This window comes from Phocoena sinus, chromosome 9, assembly GCF_008692025.1.
Source record: "Phocoena sinus isolate mPhoSin1 chromosome 9, mPhoSin1.pri, whole genome shotgun sequence".
In the NCBI taxonomy this organism is placed as follows: Eukaryota; Metazoa; Chordata; class Mammalia; order Artiodactyla; family Phocoenidae; genus Phocoena; species Phocoena sinus.
Window position 1 is genome coordinate 329,376 of NC_045771.1, and position 15,353 is coordinate 344,728.

The 15,353-nt window shown below is 49.1% G+C and overlaps 2 protein-coding genes across 18 annotated transcripts in view; both read left to right on the top strand.

The window, feature by feature from the left end:
- The window catches only part of ESYT2 (extended synaptotagmin 2), a 76,872-nt gene extending 71,086 nt beyond the window's left edge, over nt 1-5,786 (top strand). For 6 of the 10 annotated variants that reach the window (XM_032643679.1, XM_032643680.1, XM_032643683.1 and 3 more), the window contains 3 exons: nt 942-1,073; nt 2,042-2,147; nt 2,652-5,786. In XM_032643679.1, coding sequence (XP_032499570.1) covers nt 942-1,073; nt 2,042-2,147; nt 2,652-2,813 — 400 coding nt within the window. In that variant the 3' untranslated portion in view covers nt 2,814-5,786. Of the gene's footprint in view, nt 1-941; nt 1,074-2,041; nt 2,148-2,513; nt 2,564-2,651 lie in introns of all 10 variants that reach the window. The other 4 variants (XM_032643682.1, XM_032643681.1, XM_032643687.1 and 1 more) reach the window with 1 other exon arrangement.
- Nucleotides 5,787-15,162: 9,376 nt separating this feature from the next.
- The window catches only part of NCAPG2 (non-SMC condensin II complex subunit G2), a 61,728-nt gene continuing 61,537 nt past the window's right edge, over nt 15,163-15,353 (top strand). For 6 of the 8 annotated variants that reach the window (XM_032643204.1, XM_032643206.1, XM_032643208.1 and 3 more), the window contains exon 1: nt 15,170-15,258. The gene's annotated coding sequence lies outside the window, so the exon portion shown is untranslated. Of the gene's footprint in view, nt 15,259-15,353 lie in introns of all 8 variants that reach the window. The other 2 variants (XM_032643205.1, XM_032643212.1) reach the window with 2 other exon arrangements.

The window sequence follows — 15,353 nt, forward strand, 5'->3', positions numbered from 1 at the left end:
GTTTGATGACTGATGATGGTGTGGCGCTGATTATTTTCCTTTATGTGACTTGATTGTCTCACTAGTAGCTGTGATGGAGATATGTGGTAGAAATATTTGGATGTTATAAAAAGGCGTGGAAACAGGAAAGTAAAATTAGTAACACTTAGAAACATGATTATATAAATGTCGAGTTCACTTCACTACCTATTTATTGAGCACCGTCTATGTTTCTGCTGCCGAGATAATTACTATGTGAGATTCCGGAGCAGCAGTCTGATTCAGAGGACTCTCCCTCGTGGGCTTTCGGTCCATCAACAAGTGAACAATTGGAAGTGGTTGCAGGGACAGCTGACCCTTGAACAGCGTGGGTTTGAGCGGCATGGCTCCACCTACACGAGGAGCTTTTCAGTAGTAAATGCCACCACCCTACACGATTTGCAGTTGGTTGACTCCAAGGATGCGGAACCACATATGCGGAGGGTTGGAGCCCTTAACCTCCACGTGGTTCAAGGGTCGGCTGTAATTAAATACTAGCATGTTTGGCCCAGTTGTCCGAGGACGAGAGCAGCGTGAAGCTGCGTGAAGGAGGTGGGCCTGCATCTGTGAAGCGTTCGGGTGGACGAAGGGCAGAGGGTGGGGTCCATGGCCTGAGCAGGAGCCGGGGAGGGGTCTCCCGCGAGGCTGGCCGCGTCCCCTCACTGGGAGGGGATAGTGAAGCAGTGTGGAAAGGTGATTCTCTGCGGGTCAGAACATCCCCCAAACCCTGGGCGCAGGAAATGGGGCAGAGGCCACCTCTGCAGAGCCGCTGACCAAAGTGCGCATGGGAAGGAGGCAGTCACGGGATGCAAGTAAAACCAGGTAGTAAGTTCCAGTGCGGTGCTCCTTAGATAGATTAGGTATCTAGGTATCTAATCTTAGGTAGATTCTAATACCGAGCATTCTCTGGTCTGTGTTATAAGAAATCTCATTGCCTTCTCTGAAGACGGCTCTGATCCCTACGTCCGCCTGTATTTGTTACCGGACAAGAGGAGGTCAGGAAGGAGAAAAACACACGTGTCAAAGAAAACGCTGAACCCCGTGTTTGATCAGAGGTACGCGTCCACTCAGTGGGGTAGACAGTTGTGTTCACCACTCAAGGAAGGCCTGGTGGTGCCTTGGAATGATGGAGGCATTTACACCAGTGAGAGCATGAGTGAAAAACGCCTCCCGAAGAGCGGTCATAAACTTGTTAACATAAATAAATAAATAGGCATTTGAGCATCACATCGTGAATCCTCAGGCCACACTCCACCAGCCTTGGCCTGTGCACATGTGGAGAAATAGTAAGTCGAATGGTGTTGATATCCATTAACTCAGTTACTAGTCACTTAATCATGGTTTCTCACCAGTGACTTTATTTACGCAGAGATGAGAAACCGATGGGCAGGCACCCGGTCCTGGTGTGGGTGTCTGGCTCAGCCGCAGCCTCTAAGAGTTCCTGCAAACCTGGGGTTCAGGCTGCTCGCTCTTGGGAAGACCGTCCATGTCCACGTGTCCCCGCGTCCCCACGAGGCCCCCGACCTTGTCCTCTGCTTTGCCAGCTTCGCTTCTGGAGGCTTTTGTTCTGCAGCATCCGGTTTCAGCCTCCAGAAGGTGCCTGCAGATCCCCTCCTCTGTGAGGCTGCTTCTCGGACACCCCACTTCTGTTCACTTGCAGGCTTGGAGCTCACCCTCTTTGGGGGAGCGGACTGGTGGGCCCCCCAGTGTGTCGCACACCATGGCCCACGTTTTACACTGGGAGTCAGGTGTTGTGTCCACACGGGGCAGCCACAGGGTCAGCCTTTCGCATGTTTAGGATTCCAGTCTCCTCTTATGTTTGGAGAATAATGGAAAAATAAAAAACTTTGAGTCTTCCTGAAGGGCCAGGTCCAAACATCTAGCAGGAGAGATCAGTTTTATAATAAAAAATGAACATCACATTTGGAATGGTCTCATAAGCAGCAATGTCATTTTTTAGTTACGGTAAAACAGAGCAAAATTATGGAGAAATTTAAGGATGATCCTCTGTTTTCCACTTCAGCTTTGATTTCAGTGTCTCGTTGCCGGACGTGCAGAGGAGAACCTTGGATGTGGCCGTGAAGAACAGCGGTGGCTTCCTGTCCAAAGACAAAGGGCTTCTCGGCAAAGTAAGTTCGGAAAAAAAAAAAAATCCTACGCTTTGTAAAAATTAAACACTTAACCCAGAGTACTCTTTTTAGACTAGATTTATGTACGTGGATAAACCACGTCAGCTAAGCTGCTGTGAGTGGTTTGTGAGCCGGTATCAATGTGAATTATCCCCCCTGGTACTTTGTGATAACTTCCTGTCAAGACTGTTGGATACAGGAAGGGCCTCTTGGGTATAATTGACCGTATAGGTCATGGGTGGATCATAAGGGTAGAAAAGTTGAAAAGTGAGAGGCTGAAAATGAGGGAGAGTGTGTTGCCAGAGAAGATCGGAAGCGATGGTGAGAGGCCTGAAACCCACTGTTGCAGGCCTTTTCTCACCACAGGTCCTGGTCGGTCTGGCATCTGAAGAACTCGCCAAAGGCTGGACCCAGTGGTGAGTGCCCCCCAACAGACAGACACAGAGCCCCGTGCGTCCAATCAGGAGCGCTTCCCCTGTGACCGTGTGTCTTCCTGTGTCTCAGGTACGACCTCACGGAGGATGGGACGAGGCCCCACGTGGTGACGTAGGCTGCGCTGGCCGAGGAGCCCCCGCTGTATCCGCCAGCCCCGTGCCGACACGCAGCCTACACAGACGCACCCATGCTCTTTTTATAATTTCATGTACTTGGTTACTTGTCCCTTAGTGGTGACTTGTCCCTTAGTGGTTTTATAAAACATTGACGTTTTAGACGTATTTGGCCATTATTAGCATTAAGTTTTGTATGTTTAATTTCCTCTAGTATTTGACCAGTTTTTTCGGCGTGCATAGGATAGTGGTCAACCGTTGTGTGCATAAAGCTGTATGTCAGTTGTCTCTCCTAGGAAGCCGATATATGGTTGTGCTTTTTTATTGCTTTGTTTTGTATATCACTGAGGTGCACTATGCTGTGTAAATAGACTATTTTTTATAATCTCTACATGCTGGTTTGAATTCAGAAGAAAATGGATCAAGGAAATATATATATTTTTTTCTTCTAAAACTTATTAAATTCTTATGACAAATAACCGTTTTTGTCTCTGCAGGAAAAAGCTCTCAGTGACCTATTTTTTGGTGTTTCTTTTTAAAAAGAAAAGCTGAAAGATTAGTAAATATTAGTATATTTCTGCCCATTATGAATGATGAAAGAATGTATTCAAAGTATTTACACTTTCATAAATATAAAGATGTATTATTGAGAAGTCAGTTGAAGTGCTTATCAGGAAAAATGTCACATAACTGAGTTATATAAAATATTAAGAGAGTTGTCATGGTTCATAAATCATAGTGCACTAGTCTGAAATTTCTTACGTAAAGTGGAATGTCTCAAGTTTACTTCCAGTTGCTGTTGTAACTTACTCATGAAACAGTGCAGATACATAATCATACTCTTCCTGAAATGTAATACAGACGGATTTTAAATGTTAGCAGTTAGTCTGTTGTGAAATTTACGGTGTTTTTCAGCCCGAAAAGAAAGACAAACTCACGTTGTCCCCGTAGAGGCTGTGAGGTAGGTCGGGGTGAGTAGCTAGGAAGTCGCGGCGGGAGCCGACGCCGGCCCGTGATCGTCAGCGTGACGCACACAGAGGACAGAGCCCCCGAGCCGGCGCCAGCCACCACCGCAGCCCCGGGGTTCCGGCACAGCGGCTGCTGGTTGTAAGGAACCCCTTACTGGGTTTCCTCACTTTATGCCATGACTGACCTCAGTATTGGGATATTGTTATACAACTTTTATTTGGGAATATTTTTCTTCTTAGATTATGAAAAGCATGTTTTAGATACTTAAAGGCCGCAAGCCTCTTACGAGGTGAGGCTCCATAGCCGTGCGGTAGCTGTGCATGCCCCGAGCACAGGGTGCACGTGTGCAGAAAGAGCTTTAAGGATTCTGAGACGTGTGGTGCAAATGACTTCCTTAGCCAGAGGGCACCCTACAGCTACGTAGTGATCCCGGGGAAAATAGAGCTGTGAGATTGAGTCAGAGACCTCACTAGGGCCCCCGCCATGGACTCCTGGGCGTGACCGGCCTGCCCAAGTGCCTGTGTGGACGCCACCGCTGCTCCTGCCCTCTGGTGGGTTTCAGTGGTGTCCACCGCACACCTTGAACCCTGGGTGTGCGTGTGATGGGGCCTGTAGCCTTGCAGTACATCTCACGCAGTCGTGCAGACCCAGTGCTCTCGCAGCTTCCTGGGTCATGAAGCTTCTCCGAAGCCCCAGCAGAGACCACCTCCTCTGTCAGCACGGGAGGGCCTTACGAACGTGGTGACACTCAGGGGTGTGTGCTCGGGAAACACCTAACTCTGGTACTGCAGCAGCGTGAGAAAGACAGATAATTCCTAAATCTAGTTGCCTGCCCGTGATATTAGATCTTTGGAGATTTTTTAAAAATTAGGTTTGTTGTGGGAATTCCCTGGTGGTCCAGCGGTTAGGACTCGACGCTCTCACTGCCAGGGGCCCGGGTTCGATCCCTGGCTGGGGAACTAAGATCCCACAAACCACGCAGTGCAGCCAAAAAAAAAAAAAAAAGTTTGTTGCAGGGCTTCTGGCAGTGGTCCCCAGCCTTTTCGGCACCAGGGACCGGTTTCGTGGAAGACAGTTTTTCCATGGACTGGGGGTGGGGTGGGGGAAGATGGCTCGGGCGGTAACGCCAGCGATGGGGAGCGACGGGGAGCGGCAGGTGAAGCTTCGCTCGCTCGCCCGCCGCTCGCCTCCTGCTGTGAGGCCAGGCTCCTAACCGGTCCTCCTTCCCGGGGTTGGGGACCCCTGGCTCCTGGCATATTTCTAAGACAGGAGAAACACTCACTGAAATGTAGCATACCAGTGATTTCTACCAACATCCCCAGCTTTTGGGTTTTGTAGCCACGTGGTTCACCTGTTCAATGTGTATTTTACATGGTGGAATACTTCAGTTAAGCAATTAGGCTAAATAAATGCCATGAAAGGTACAAAACCCAAACAAAGCCAATTAGCATGATGCCCACCCTCTGTGTGGATCGTAGGGCTGGACACAGACCCAGCAAACAGCTCCATGCTCTTTGAAAGGAAAGGGGTGACTCTGAGGTCCCTGAAACACCTCCCAGGTAGGATTCTGTCTTGATGGCCGATGGGTGTTTTGGGAACCTCTTGTGTCCAGTTGGGCAGCTGGGAATCAGTATCAGGCCAGACCTCCGGCCGGGCTCCAGGAGCCTGGCGATGGACACTCCATTCTCAAAACCTTCATGGCCGGTGGTTCTGAATAATTGATTCATCTGGGAAAAGGGAACTTTAGCTTTTCTACCTGGAGCCAAACCAATGGAGGGGAAATTAGCAGTGGTTAATTTGAATTGTTACTTTGTTGCTTATCCTGTGCCTTAAAGTAGGAAGTGTGAGGCAGTTGCTTCAGGTTAAAACAGAAGGAGCCTTGCAGCTGAATTCACCACAGTTTCTTCCTCATCCAGAGGTCAGCCCTCCTTTGTCAAGCACTGAAGCCTGATGCAGTCAGCGTGTGTGTTTATATTGTGGTTGTTGCTTTAACTCCAGTCCAGCTGGATGGCCCGCTGTGGATGGAACACAGCAGAGGGTTTATTGTAGAATGCCCTTTCCGCTCAGCTAATTTTACACGACAGTGCATGTGTTTATTCAATAAAACTTTTCTGTTAGCTCACTTGTGATTTGTTCTTCCTTTGTCTCTTGGAGTAAAATTTTTAGTGTGGAAGCAGATAATTTGAAAAGTGGTTACAGTCTAGTATTTACATTTGCTAGTTGTTAATTCTTTCATTTTCAAAAGAACTACCTCAGGGCACTGATGTTACTCCTTTTGTTTCCATCGTAATTTGACTATTCTCTGCCTACCTCAGACTCTGAGTTTTGGAAACAGCTCTTCTGAGAGATAGTCATGAGTAGAAAAAGCAGTCTTGAGAACCAGAGCACTGAGAAGGGATGGAAGAGGGTCTGGTTTGAACAAGCGGCGGGGAGCCACTAGAGGTGCCACTGCTGTTGGCATCCCCTGCCGATGGTCGGGGTGACTGAGGCGAGTCTCAAGAGTCTAGCGTCAGTCAGCCTCCCTGTTAATCAGCTCACTCCGCACCATCACAGTAGCATAATCCCAGTTTAGCTTTATTTAAAACCATTTCCCGCCTGGACTGTAAGTGTCCAAAGCAGAGGTTATGTGGGTGTTATTTAAATCTTTTCCAACTGTTCCTAGCACACAGTTGGTGAATAAATATCAGTTGAATAAAGGCTGAGTAAACCTGGCAGACCTTAATTAACATTAATTTGTCCTAACAAGTTTCCATTTAAGGAAAGGTGGACACCTATTGATAGTTCTTAGTTCGGGCTAAAGAGAAAGGTGCTGGTAAACATAGCAAAGAGTACACCCTATTGAGACAAAGGCCATAGTCTGAGAAATAATTGAGAAACAATTAAGGCAGAAAAGTGGGAAATGAGCCAGGAGGTCTGTCTGTATTTAGTGTTAATCTGGAAATCCTGGGCAACACGATAGGGAAAGAAAAAGATTATAAATTTTGTATTGGGAAAGAAGGTCATTTTCAAATATGAGATTGCCTGTGTGAAAAACCTAAGAAAATCATCTGAAAACTTTTGAATCGAACAAGTATTTAATAAAGGGTCAGTTATAAAAACATACAAATCTCTGTGGTTTATACACTAACATTGATAGTGACTAGAAAATATAATGGAGAAAAGCGTACAGCAGCCCTGGAACCACAATAGCAGTGAAAACCTGCAGCTGTTGGGAGGGGGCAGGGTGGGTTCATCGCTTCCCAAGAGCCCCGTCCCCAGAGAACTGCCACTGTTTGGCTCAGCTGGCTCCTGGGGAAACCACGTGGAAAACAAACAGTGGCAGTTGTTTAACACATCAGGTCCCTGGGGTGGCGATACAAGTTGGGACAACAGGACGCTGACCAAAAAATTTTAAAGGAAAACGTGGGAAATTGATGTCCAAAAGGGGCTTGGGAAAACTGGCATTCCTGGGGCTCTAGAAAGATGTGCAAGTGCAGGGCTGTGCACGTGTCCAGGAAAGGCCCGTGCGAGTGAGCCCGGACCTGTCACCTCCAGCTGCTGTTGAGGCACCGTGCAAGCAGGAGGTGGAGGCTGCGGCAGAGGTGTCAACCGCCTGAGGGGATGTGAAAACAGACTCCCCCCCCCCCCCCCCCCCCACCCCGCACACACACACACCAGCCCTCAGCAGATACTGGGAGATGAGTCCAAAGTACTAGAGAGACCTCTGCCCAGTCACTAGCTGACCAGGTCGGCTAACTGAGCAGAGACTTCAGAGGCAGCACAGAGCAAAGGATATAGCTTTTAGGGGACTCATCCAAGAAGGTTACTAAGCGAAAAATATCTAAGCTGTGGGGAGGGCTCTTACAGTGTTGCCACGGTATTATTTTAAATGTTCGGTTTTCAACAACAACAGAACATGAGACGTTCATAGAAACAGGATAGTATGGGCCACACACGGGGAAAAAGCAGTCATGGAAAGTGCCCCCAGGAAGCCCAGATGTAAGTAGACGGAGACCTTAAATCAGCTATTATGTAAGTATGTTCAAAGAAAACTGTGTCCAAAGAATTCACGGAAAGTATGAGAATGATTCTCAGCAAAATAGAGAATGGCAATAAAGACAAATTATCAAAAGGAAATACAAATTCTGGAGTTTAAAATACAGTAAGTGTAATGTACATTTCACTAAAGTTCAACAGTAGATTTGAGCAGACAGAAGAATCAGCAAACTTGAAGATGAGTCACTGAGACGATCTCATCTGAGGACAAAAAGAACAGAATGAAGAAGAATGAACAGGGCACCAACTTACACACAGTGAAGTCCCAGAGGGGAGGGGGAAGCAGGGCCAGAAATTACATTTAGGAGATGATGGGCAAGCATGCTCGGATTTGATGGAAAACATTACACATTAAAGAAACAACGGACTCCAGGTGGGATAAACTTAGAGAGGCCCACGCCAGGCACATTTCAGCCAAAGGGTGGAAAGTCAATCTTAGACCATCTCCCACAAGGATTCCTCGATGAGATACTGCTGACTGCTTACCTGAAACCACAGAGGCCGGGACGGGGGTGACGATGCAATGTGGTGGAAGAGCCCCACCTCCGACAAGAGTCCTTCAGAATGAAGGAGGGTGTGGGTATCCCCAGGTTGTCTTTTTTCACTGTTGCTGGCCCACCTGCCCTGTAAGAACCACTAAAGGGACGGATGTCTCTGCATCCGTACATCTCGTTAGATGTCCCCTTGTTTCTACCTGGAGTGGCCCAGGGGCTAAGAGCGAGGCTCCCAGTCACGCTGGGAGCATGGAGGCTCCCACGCTCAACCCGCCCCGCCCCACGTGACCTGGAGCAAGTGCATCATACATGCATGCAGGAGTGGGCACGCATATGTGTGTTGCATATGCACGTTGAGTGTGCATACGTGTGCCTAGTATTGTGTGTGCGTGCACATGTGAATGCTTGTGTGCATGTATGTACTGTGTGTGCATGTGTATGTGTGAGTATGCATGTGTATGTTTAGCTCCTCCAAGACCATCTTCTCAAGCCCAGGGTCTCAGCCTGGATCCCCCTGAAAGTAGAGCCTACGGCGCGGCTTGGGTGCATGTGGTTGTTCGGAACGCGGGCCTGTGAGGGCGACTTCTTCCTTTCGTTCTAGTCTCTGAAACAGTTTGCATAAGACAGTGGTCATCTGTTTCTTAAAAATCTGGTGAAATTTGCCTATAAAAATTTCTGAGCCTGATGTCTTTTAAGAAGATTTTGATTACCCGTTCATTTTAACATTTTGTATTAGTTTATTTTCAGTTCCTTATCAAATCAGTTTTGAAGATTATCTACCTCATGCTTTCCAATTTATTGGAAAACTATTTCTTATGAATTCAATATCTTTATTATATTTGCAGCTGCATCTCCTTTTAATTTCCTGACATTGTTTATGTGTACCTTCTACTTTTTTCTTGATTAGACTTGCTAGAAATCCACTTATCTTACTAGTTTTGTAAAGACCTTGCTTATTATTTTATTATATGAATTGTTTTGTTTTTGTATTAAATTCTGCTCTTGCCTCCTTTTCTGTCTTCTTTGGCTTACAGAGTTGAACATCAAACTTATTTTCCATCTTTCTTATTTTTTATTTTTATTTATTTATTTTTTGCGGTACGCGGGCCTCTCACTGCTGTGGCCTCTCCCGCCGCGGAGCACAGGCTCCGGATGCGAAGGCCCAGCGGCCACGGCCCACGGGCCCAGCCGCTCCGCGGCACGTGGGATCCTCCCGGACCAGGGCACGAACCCGCGTCCCCTGGATCGGCAGGCGGACTCCCAACCACTGCGCCACCAGGGAAGCCCTCCGTCTTTCTTTTAAAACAATTACGTTCATTTAAGGCTAGAAATTTTACCCTACATCCTGCTCCAGCCTCACCTCCCAAGTTTTGGTAAGTACACACTTTCATCTAGATCTAGGCATGTTCTAATTTCTATTGAGATTTACTCTTTATTCCTTGAGTTACGTAGAACTCAAGGAATAAGTTTCAAAGCATGATGCCCCACCCCCCCTTTTTGGTGTTGGTTATGAATTTAATTGCACTGAGGTCAGAGAAGATGTCTACACGACATTGATTCTTTGGGGAGAGATTGAGCTCATCCCCTTGCCCCTGTCTTTGCCCTCCTGGCCCCTGGTCCAGAGCAAGTCTTAAAGGATGTTCTGAGACCCCACTCCATGGGGAGAGTTGAGATTTTGAGATAGCAGTTCCTGCGACCAAATGAGAGAGGGACTTGACGTGGCTGCTGGTCGGGAGCTGTGTCTGGGTCTGTGGCTCCTGTGCCAGAGGCACTGGGTTTTGAGCCTTTCTGCTTCTTTTCCTGGGCAGGTGCGTCTGCCTGGCCCTTGGCTGCAAGCAGACAGCCCAGACCTGGTCTCGGTCCTCCGTGGGGCATGCCCAGCCCACTTGCCCGAGGAACCACACTCGCTGCACCTGCCTGTCCGTGGCCTGCACCCTCGTGGCCTCAGGACCTTGTTCTGCATTCGTGTTCGAACCATTTATGCTTCACTGGCACAGAGATGCATTTTCGGTTCTGTCTGTTTGCATCCTATCTCCCATAGCTGCTAGGAGCAGGGGAAGTGAGCAGAAGCATGCCCTCACTGCGCATCGTAACCCACAGCACTCATGTCTGTGTCATCCTGCGAGAAAGGGGTCACCTGACAGTCTTGGGCTGGTGACTGACGCCTCCTCTCCCTCAGAAGCCTTGGTCCCACCAGGTGGCGCTGCCACCACTGTGATGCCTTGCGGCTTTTAAAGGTTCCCGTAAGGAGCCATTTCATTCATTTCTGCGTGTATTTTAGAGCCAGAAGGAGCTTCTAGTTGTTACAGCTCTGCCTCCCATCTTCCAGGCGAGGAGCCAGGCTCTCAAGGAAAATGATTTGCCCAGGATCTCGTAGCTAATTGCCAGAGCCAGGTAAGCCCCACCAGCGTGTTTTACAGGCATCTCATGATGACAAACTTGCCAAATAAGGAGGCTTCTTCTAAACTAGAGGTATAGCCAAATCAAAACACAACAAAATACTTGCAGTAGAATTATTCTTACAAGATTAAATGGGTTGATGGCCCATTACTTCAGTTATTATTTTACTAAACTATCTCAATATCACAAAAATATTTAGACCATCCCTTGAATTTAATTTTTCAGTAGCAGCCAATAATTACAGTTTCTTTACTCTTTCACAAATGGACTTGTAGGAAAATAGCCAATAGAAATAAGATAAACAGAGTATATAGTATAAAGTGATTTAGCTAGTTAATGTTAATTTGGATAAGACAAGACTAACCTCTGAGCCGTTTACTATAGGTGCTCTTAACGTGTATTCCTGGAAAAGGCTGTGAAAGGCAGTCTTCACTTTCATGCAGACAGAATGCTATGCAGAGGGCTCAGCTCCTGACTAAGGGGTCCGGGTAAAGTATTTCATAGAAATTGCTGGCAGATTTAGCTGAGTGTGAGTGACACATGGAGGAGCCCCCGCAGGAACAGCAGTGCTCAGGGGCCCCTTTCCCACCTCCCGGGAACTGGCCACCCCGTGCGTCTGCTGTGCAGTGAGAGAAGCAGACACAAAATGCCACATAGCATGTGATTCCTAGGAAATGTCCAGAACATGCAGATCCACAGTGGCCTTGGGGCCAGCTCGTATTCCTGCCTTCTCAACACTCTCCCCTGGTCCCCTGGGTGCACGCGGGACCCGTCCCCACTTCCAGAGAGCCTGAGCGGGCTGGTCTGGGGAGGCCCAGGCTGGGTGTCAAGGACTCCAGGGTGATTGTGGTGTGACTCAGGGGTGAGAACTACTGTTGCCGGGTGCGGCTCCCTGCCGGAGGCTTCCTCAACGTCCTGCTGCCCGTGAGCACTGCCCAGGGATGTGGGCTGTGCAGATATTCCCACACCAGCCCTGCTTTCCCACCCCAGTTAACTCGGATTCAAATCCCCAGCCTGGCATATCTGTGTTGGTACTCACGCTGGTGAAATTTGTTTATAACAGCTTTATTGAGATATAATTCGTATGCTATAAAATTTACCCTTTTAAAGTGTACAATTCACTGGTTTTTAGTATGTTCATGAGGTTGTGTGCAACCGTTACCACTGTCTGAGCTCAGTTCATTTTCATCACCCAGAAGGAACCCTGCACCCACTAGCAGTCACCCCCTGGCAACCCCTAACCTGCCTTCTGTCTGTGGATCTGCCTGTTCCGGACATTTTGTACGAATGCGATCACTCTGTGTAGCCTTCTGCGTCTGCTTCTCTCACTGGGCATCGTGTCTTCCAGCTCATCCACGTTGTAGCCTGTGTCAGAACTTCGTTCCCTCTAAGGCTGAGGAATATTCTGCTGTCTGGATGGACCCGTCTTGTTTGCCCATTTGTCTGTGGGTGGACGTTGGGTTGTGTCCAGTTTCGGCGGTGCTGGTGCACTTTGAGGGCACAGTGACCACGTCCTGTGTTGGACGTCTGGCTGGGAAGGGTGCTGGCAGGGTGCCTTCCCCCACCCAGGGCATGCTCGCTCACTGTGCGCTCAGCACTACCGTTCCATGCTCGTGCCACTCAGGTTTCCTCTCTCTCCATCTTTTCTGCGATCGACTTCTAACCTGCACATAGGATCACCTGGGGATCCTAATACTAGTTAAAAACACTGATGCTCGCTGTGTCCCACAGCCGTCTGACTTAATTGGTCTGCACAGGTATAGGTTCATGGTCTCATAAGCAGCTCACTAAATTCCAAACTGCAGCTTGGCTGAGCATGCTTTGCTTGGGCCATCTATCTCGCTGTCCTCTGAGTTACCCATGCAGGAGACCCCACCCAGCTCTGCGGTGGTCTCCCCGGGAACAGCTGCCCCGTGCCCAGAGCCGGGAGGAAGATGTAGGCGGACAGCTCCTCTTTCCCCTCATCTTCCCAAGGTCATCACGGCAGGTGGGCGTGCAGCTGGCGCCTACAGAGGGGCGCCGTCTTCACCCTTCCCCCCCTCCCCGGTGTTTCACTCGGGTCTCTCAGTCTGGGGCCCAGTCCCCAGGGTAGGGCAAGGGTGGGCATCCGGCTTCCAGTTGCTTCTGCTTTTTCTTTCACTGTTGTTCAAATACATCCACGTTTCCCAACCCCAAACTTTTAGTGACAGAGACAGTACAGTATAAAATCACAGAAAGAAGGACGTATTTCTGCACGTGCCTCCTCTTTAGCCCTGAGCCCGCCCCCTTTGGGCTGTGGCTTCGGAACCGCCTTGTTTTATCCCTTTCTACCCAGGAGACAGGACCACGGAAGAGTGGACACGGGGATGGAAAAAGGGAGGAAAGGGAGCAGGTTCGGCGCCCGGGAGGGCGTGAGCGCCCGCAGCCCGTCGCGCGTGCAGGCAGCTGTGGGTTCCGAGGCGGGAGTGGACGCCTAGGACGGGGTGACCGGCTCCAGAGTGAAGAGGGGGGCCTGAGCTGGGGCGTGGCATTCGGGGAGCCGGGGCTGCGAGGAAAGGCGGCGGGGTGGGGGGAGGCGGAGGGGCGCGCTAACCGCCCGGGGACACGGCCGGCCTCTCCACGCGCCCGGTGGGGCCCTCCGGCCTCACTGCCGCAAGCTTCCTGACAGACCAGGACCACCCCCAAAGGCTCTGCTTTCATGTTGTTGTAATGACAGTATTTTTGATCTCATGGGTTTAATGAGGCACGTGGTCAAGTTCATTTCACCTGTTTGTTTTCATTTTTGCTAGTGAGGTCCCTGGGGTCACAGCTGCAGCTGTGGCTCCCGTCATTTTGCCATTGGACAGCACTGTACCGGGCCGGCGGTGACCACCCTCCCCCTCCCCAGACCGCCAGTTAGTCCAGAATCCCCTCCGGAAGGTTCCAGCCTGAGGGAAAGCAGCTGCAGGGCTGCATCCTCATAGAGAGCGGCTGGGCAGGAGGGGACAGGGTTTTGCTGGCGAGGGCCTGGGGGTTCCAGGGCACAGCGGAAGGATTTCTGACGTTGGGGTGGGTGGGGAAGGGCTAGCACGGGGTCTCATGGGGACCGGGGCTGGGAGGTGGGCTGCAGCTTTGTGTGGCGGCCGGCTTGAACAGGGCAGGGGCCCAGGGCACCTGCATCACAGCCAGGCCCTCACAGCAAAGCCCAAAGCCTCAGGACGCAGGGTGATGGGCTCACACTGGACCCCTGGGGACAGTCTTCCTCCAGGCCCTGACTCCAGGTGGAGGACAGGCCTGGGGTGAGCCTGGGGCCTTTGTTGCTTGACCCTGGTGTCCGTGTGGGCCCATGGCTCCCATCTTAGAGATGCATTCTGTATTCCTCAGTAGTTTATAAACAGTTCCCGAGGCTTTTCCAACACAGTTCATTCTGATTTGGCTGATTGGCTTAACGGTGAGGCCTGGATTTATGGATCAGATTGTTTCCATAAACTGAGTGAGTGCAATCTGCAGCTCTTCAAGGTGTGGGAGAAACATAAAGCAAGCAATAGAAGATTTTATTTAAAAAAAAATTGTATTGGCAAAAGTGCCTTGAAATAAAAGAGTAACTGATATAATTAATAGTAATTCAATGTATCTGGCTAAAGGTTTTTTGGAAACCGAGAAATGATTTTAAGTGACTGGATAAAAATTCTTTTTGAAATTCAGGTGGTTTCCAAGTTTTTGAACAAAAATTGAAGGAAAGCCCAGTCAAGTTATTAGCTGATACAAGTTAAATTCAAAGAAATTGATGATAGATCAGTATGTGATTTTTGGCATTTTATTAAAATACATTCAAGGAATAAGGTACATTGCTATTAATTTTTTTTTCATTTCTGTCTGCTTTTTTTTGGTGTGAACAAGTTTTCTCAGTATTTACATCTATTAAAAAAAATGAGAATAGAATATTTTTTCTTAGAAACATAAATTGATTGAAAAAATAGTCTTAACCATAGCATTGAGGTGTGTTTCAACAAAATTTTAGTTTTATATTTGATAAGTACATATCAAATTTATAATCAGTTTATATGGCTTTGATCTATTTGTATCCCTAATTAATAAAAGTGTGAATCTAGAGCATTTTGGTCAGGAGATATTAAATATGTATCTGTATATACGTATATGTATTTATATATACATATATATATATATTTGCTGGAGACATGGTCCATAGAAGCTGCGTAGCAAAAGTAGATGCCACGTTAGGACAGAATTATGTGGGAAACGTGGAATTGACATATGCGTTCACGAACACTCGTTGTCCAGTTGCTAGAGAATTCAGACATCACTTGATATATATAAAGGATGATGTCACAGTTTTATTTTGAGTCAATCTTTATGTCAGAGGTTGCATCCATTTCAGTCATTTAAGGCAAGACAAATTTTGATGTCAGGCTGAAAAATGTCAGGATCCGAGCTCGCGTAGAACAGGCGGGGCCCGGGCACGGGCCCGGGAGTGGTGGGCCTTGGGGGAGGGGCTGCGGGCGGGGTGGGGCTCGGGCGCGCACTGGGAAGCGGGGGCGCACGCCCTCCGGAGGCCCCGCCCAGACGCTTCCAGTTCTCGCGAGAGCGGCGCGTGATGACGCGCGGGCTGGCGGAGCGCGTCGAGGGCGCCGGCGCGCGGGTTTGAATCTGGCCCGAGCGCGGGAAACTGCGGGTCCCGGGGACGAGGTGAGCGCCGCGGTGCCGGCCCGCGAAGGGCTGGGGGCAGGGGCCCGGGAAACAGCGGGGTCGGGCAGGTCGGACCCCTAGCACCACAGCCTCCG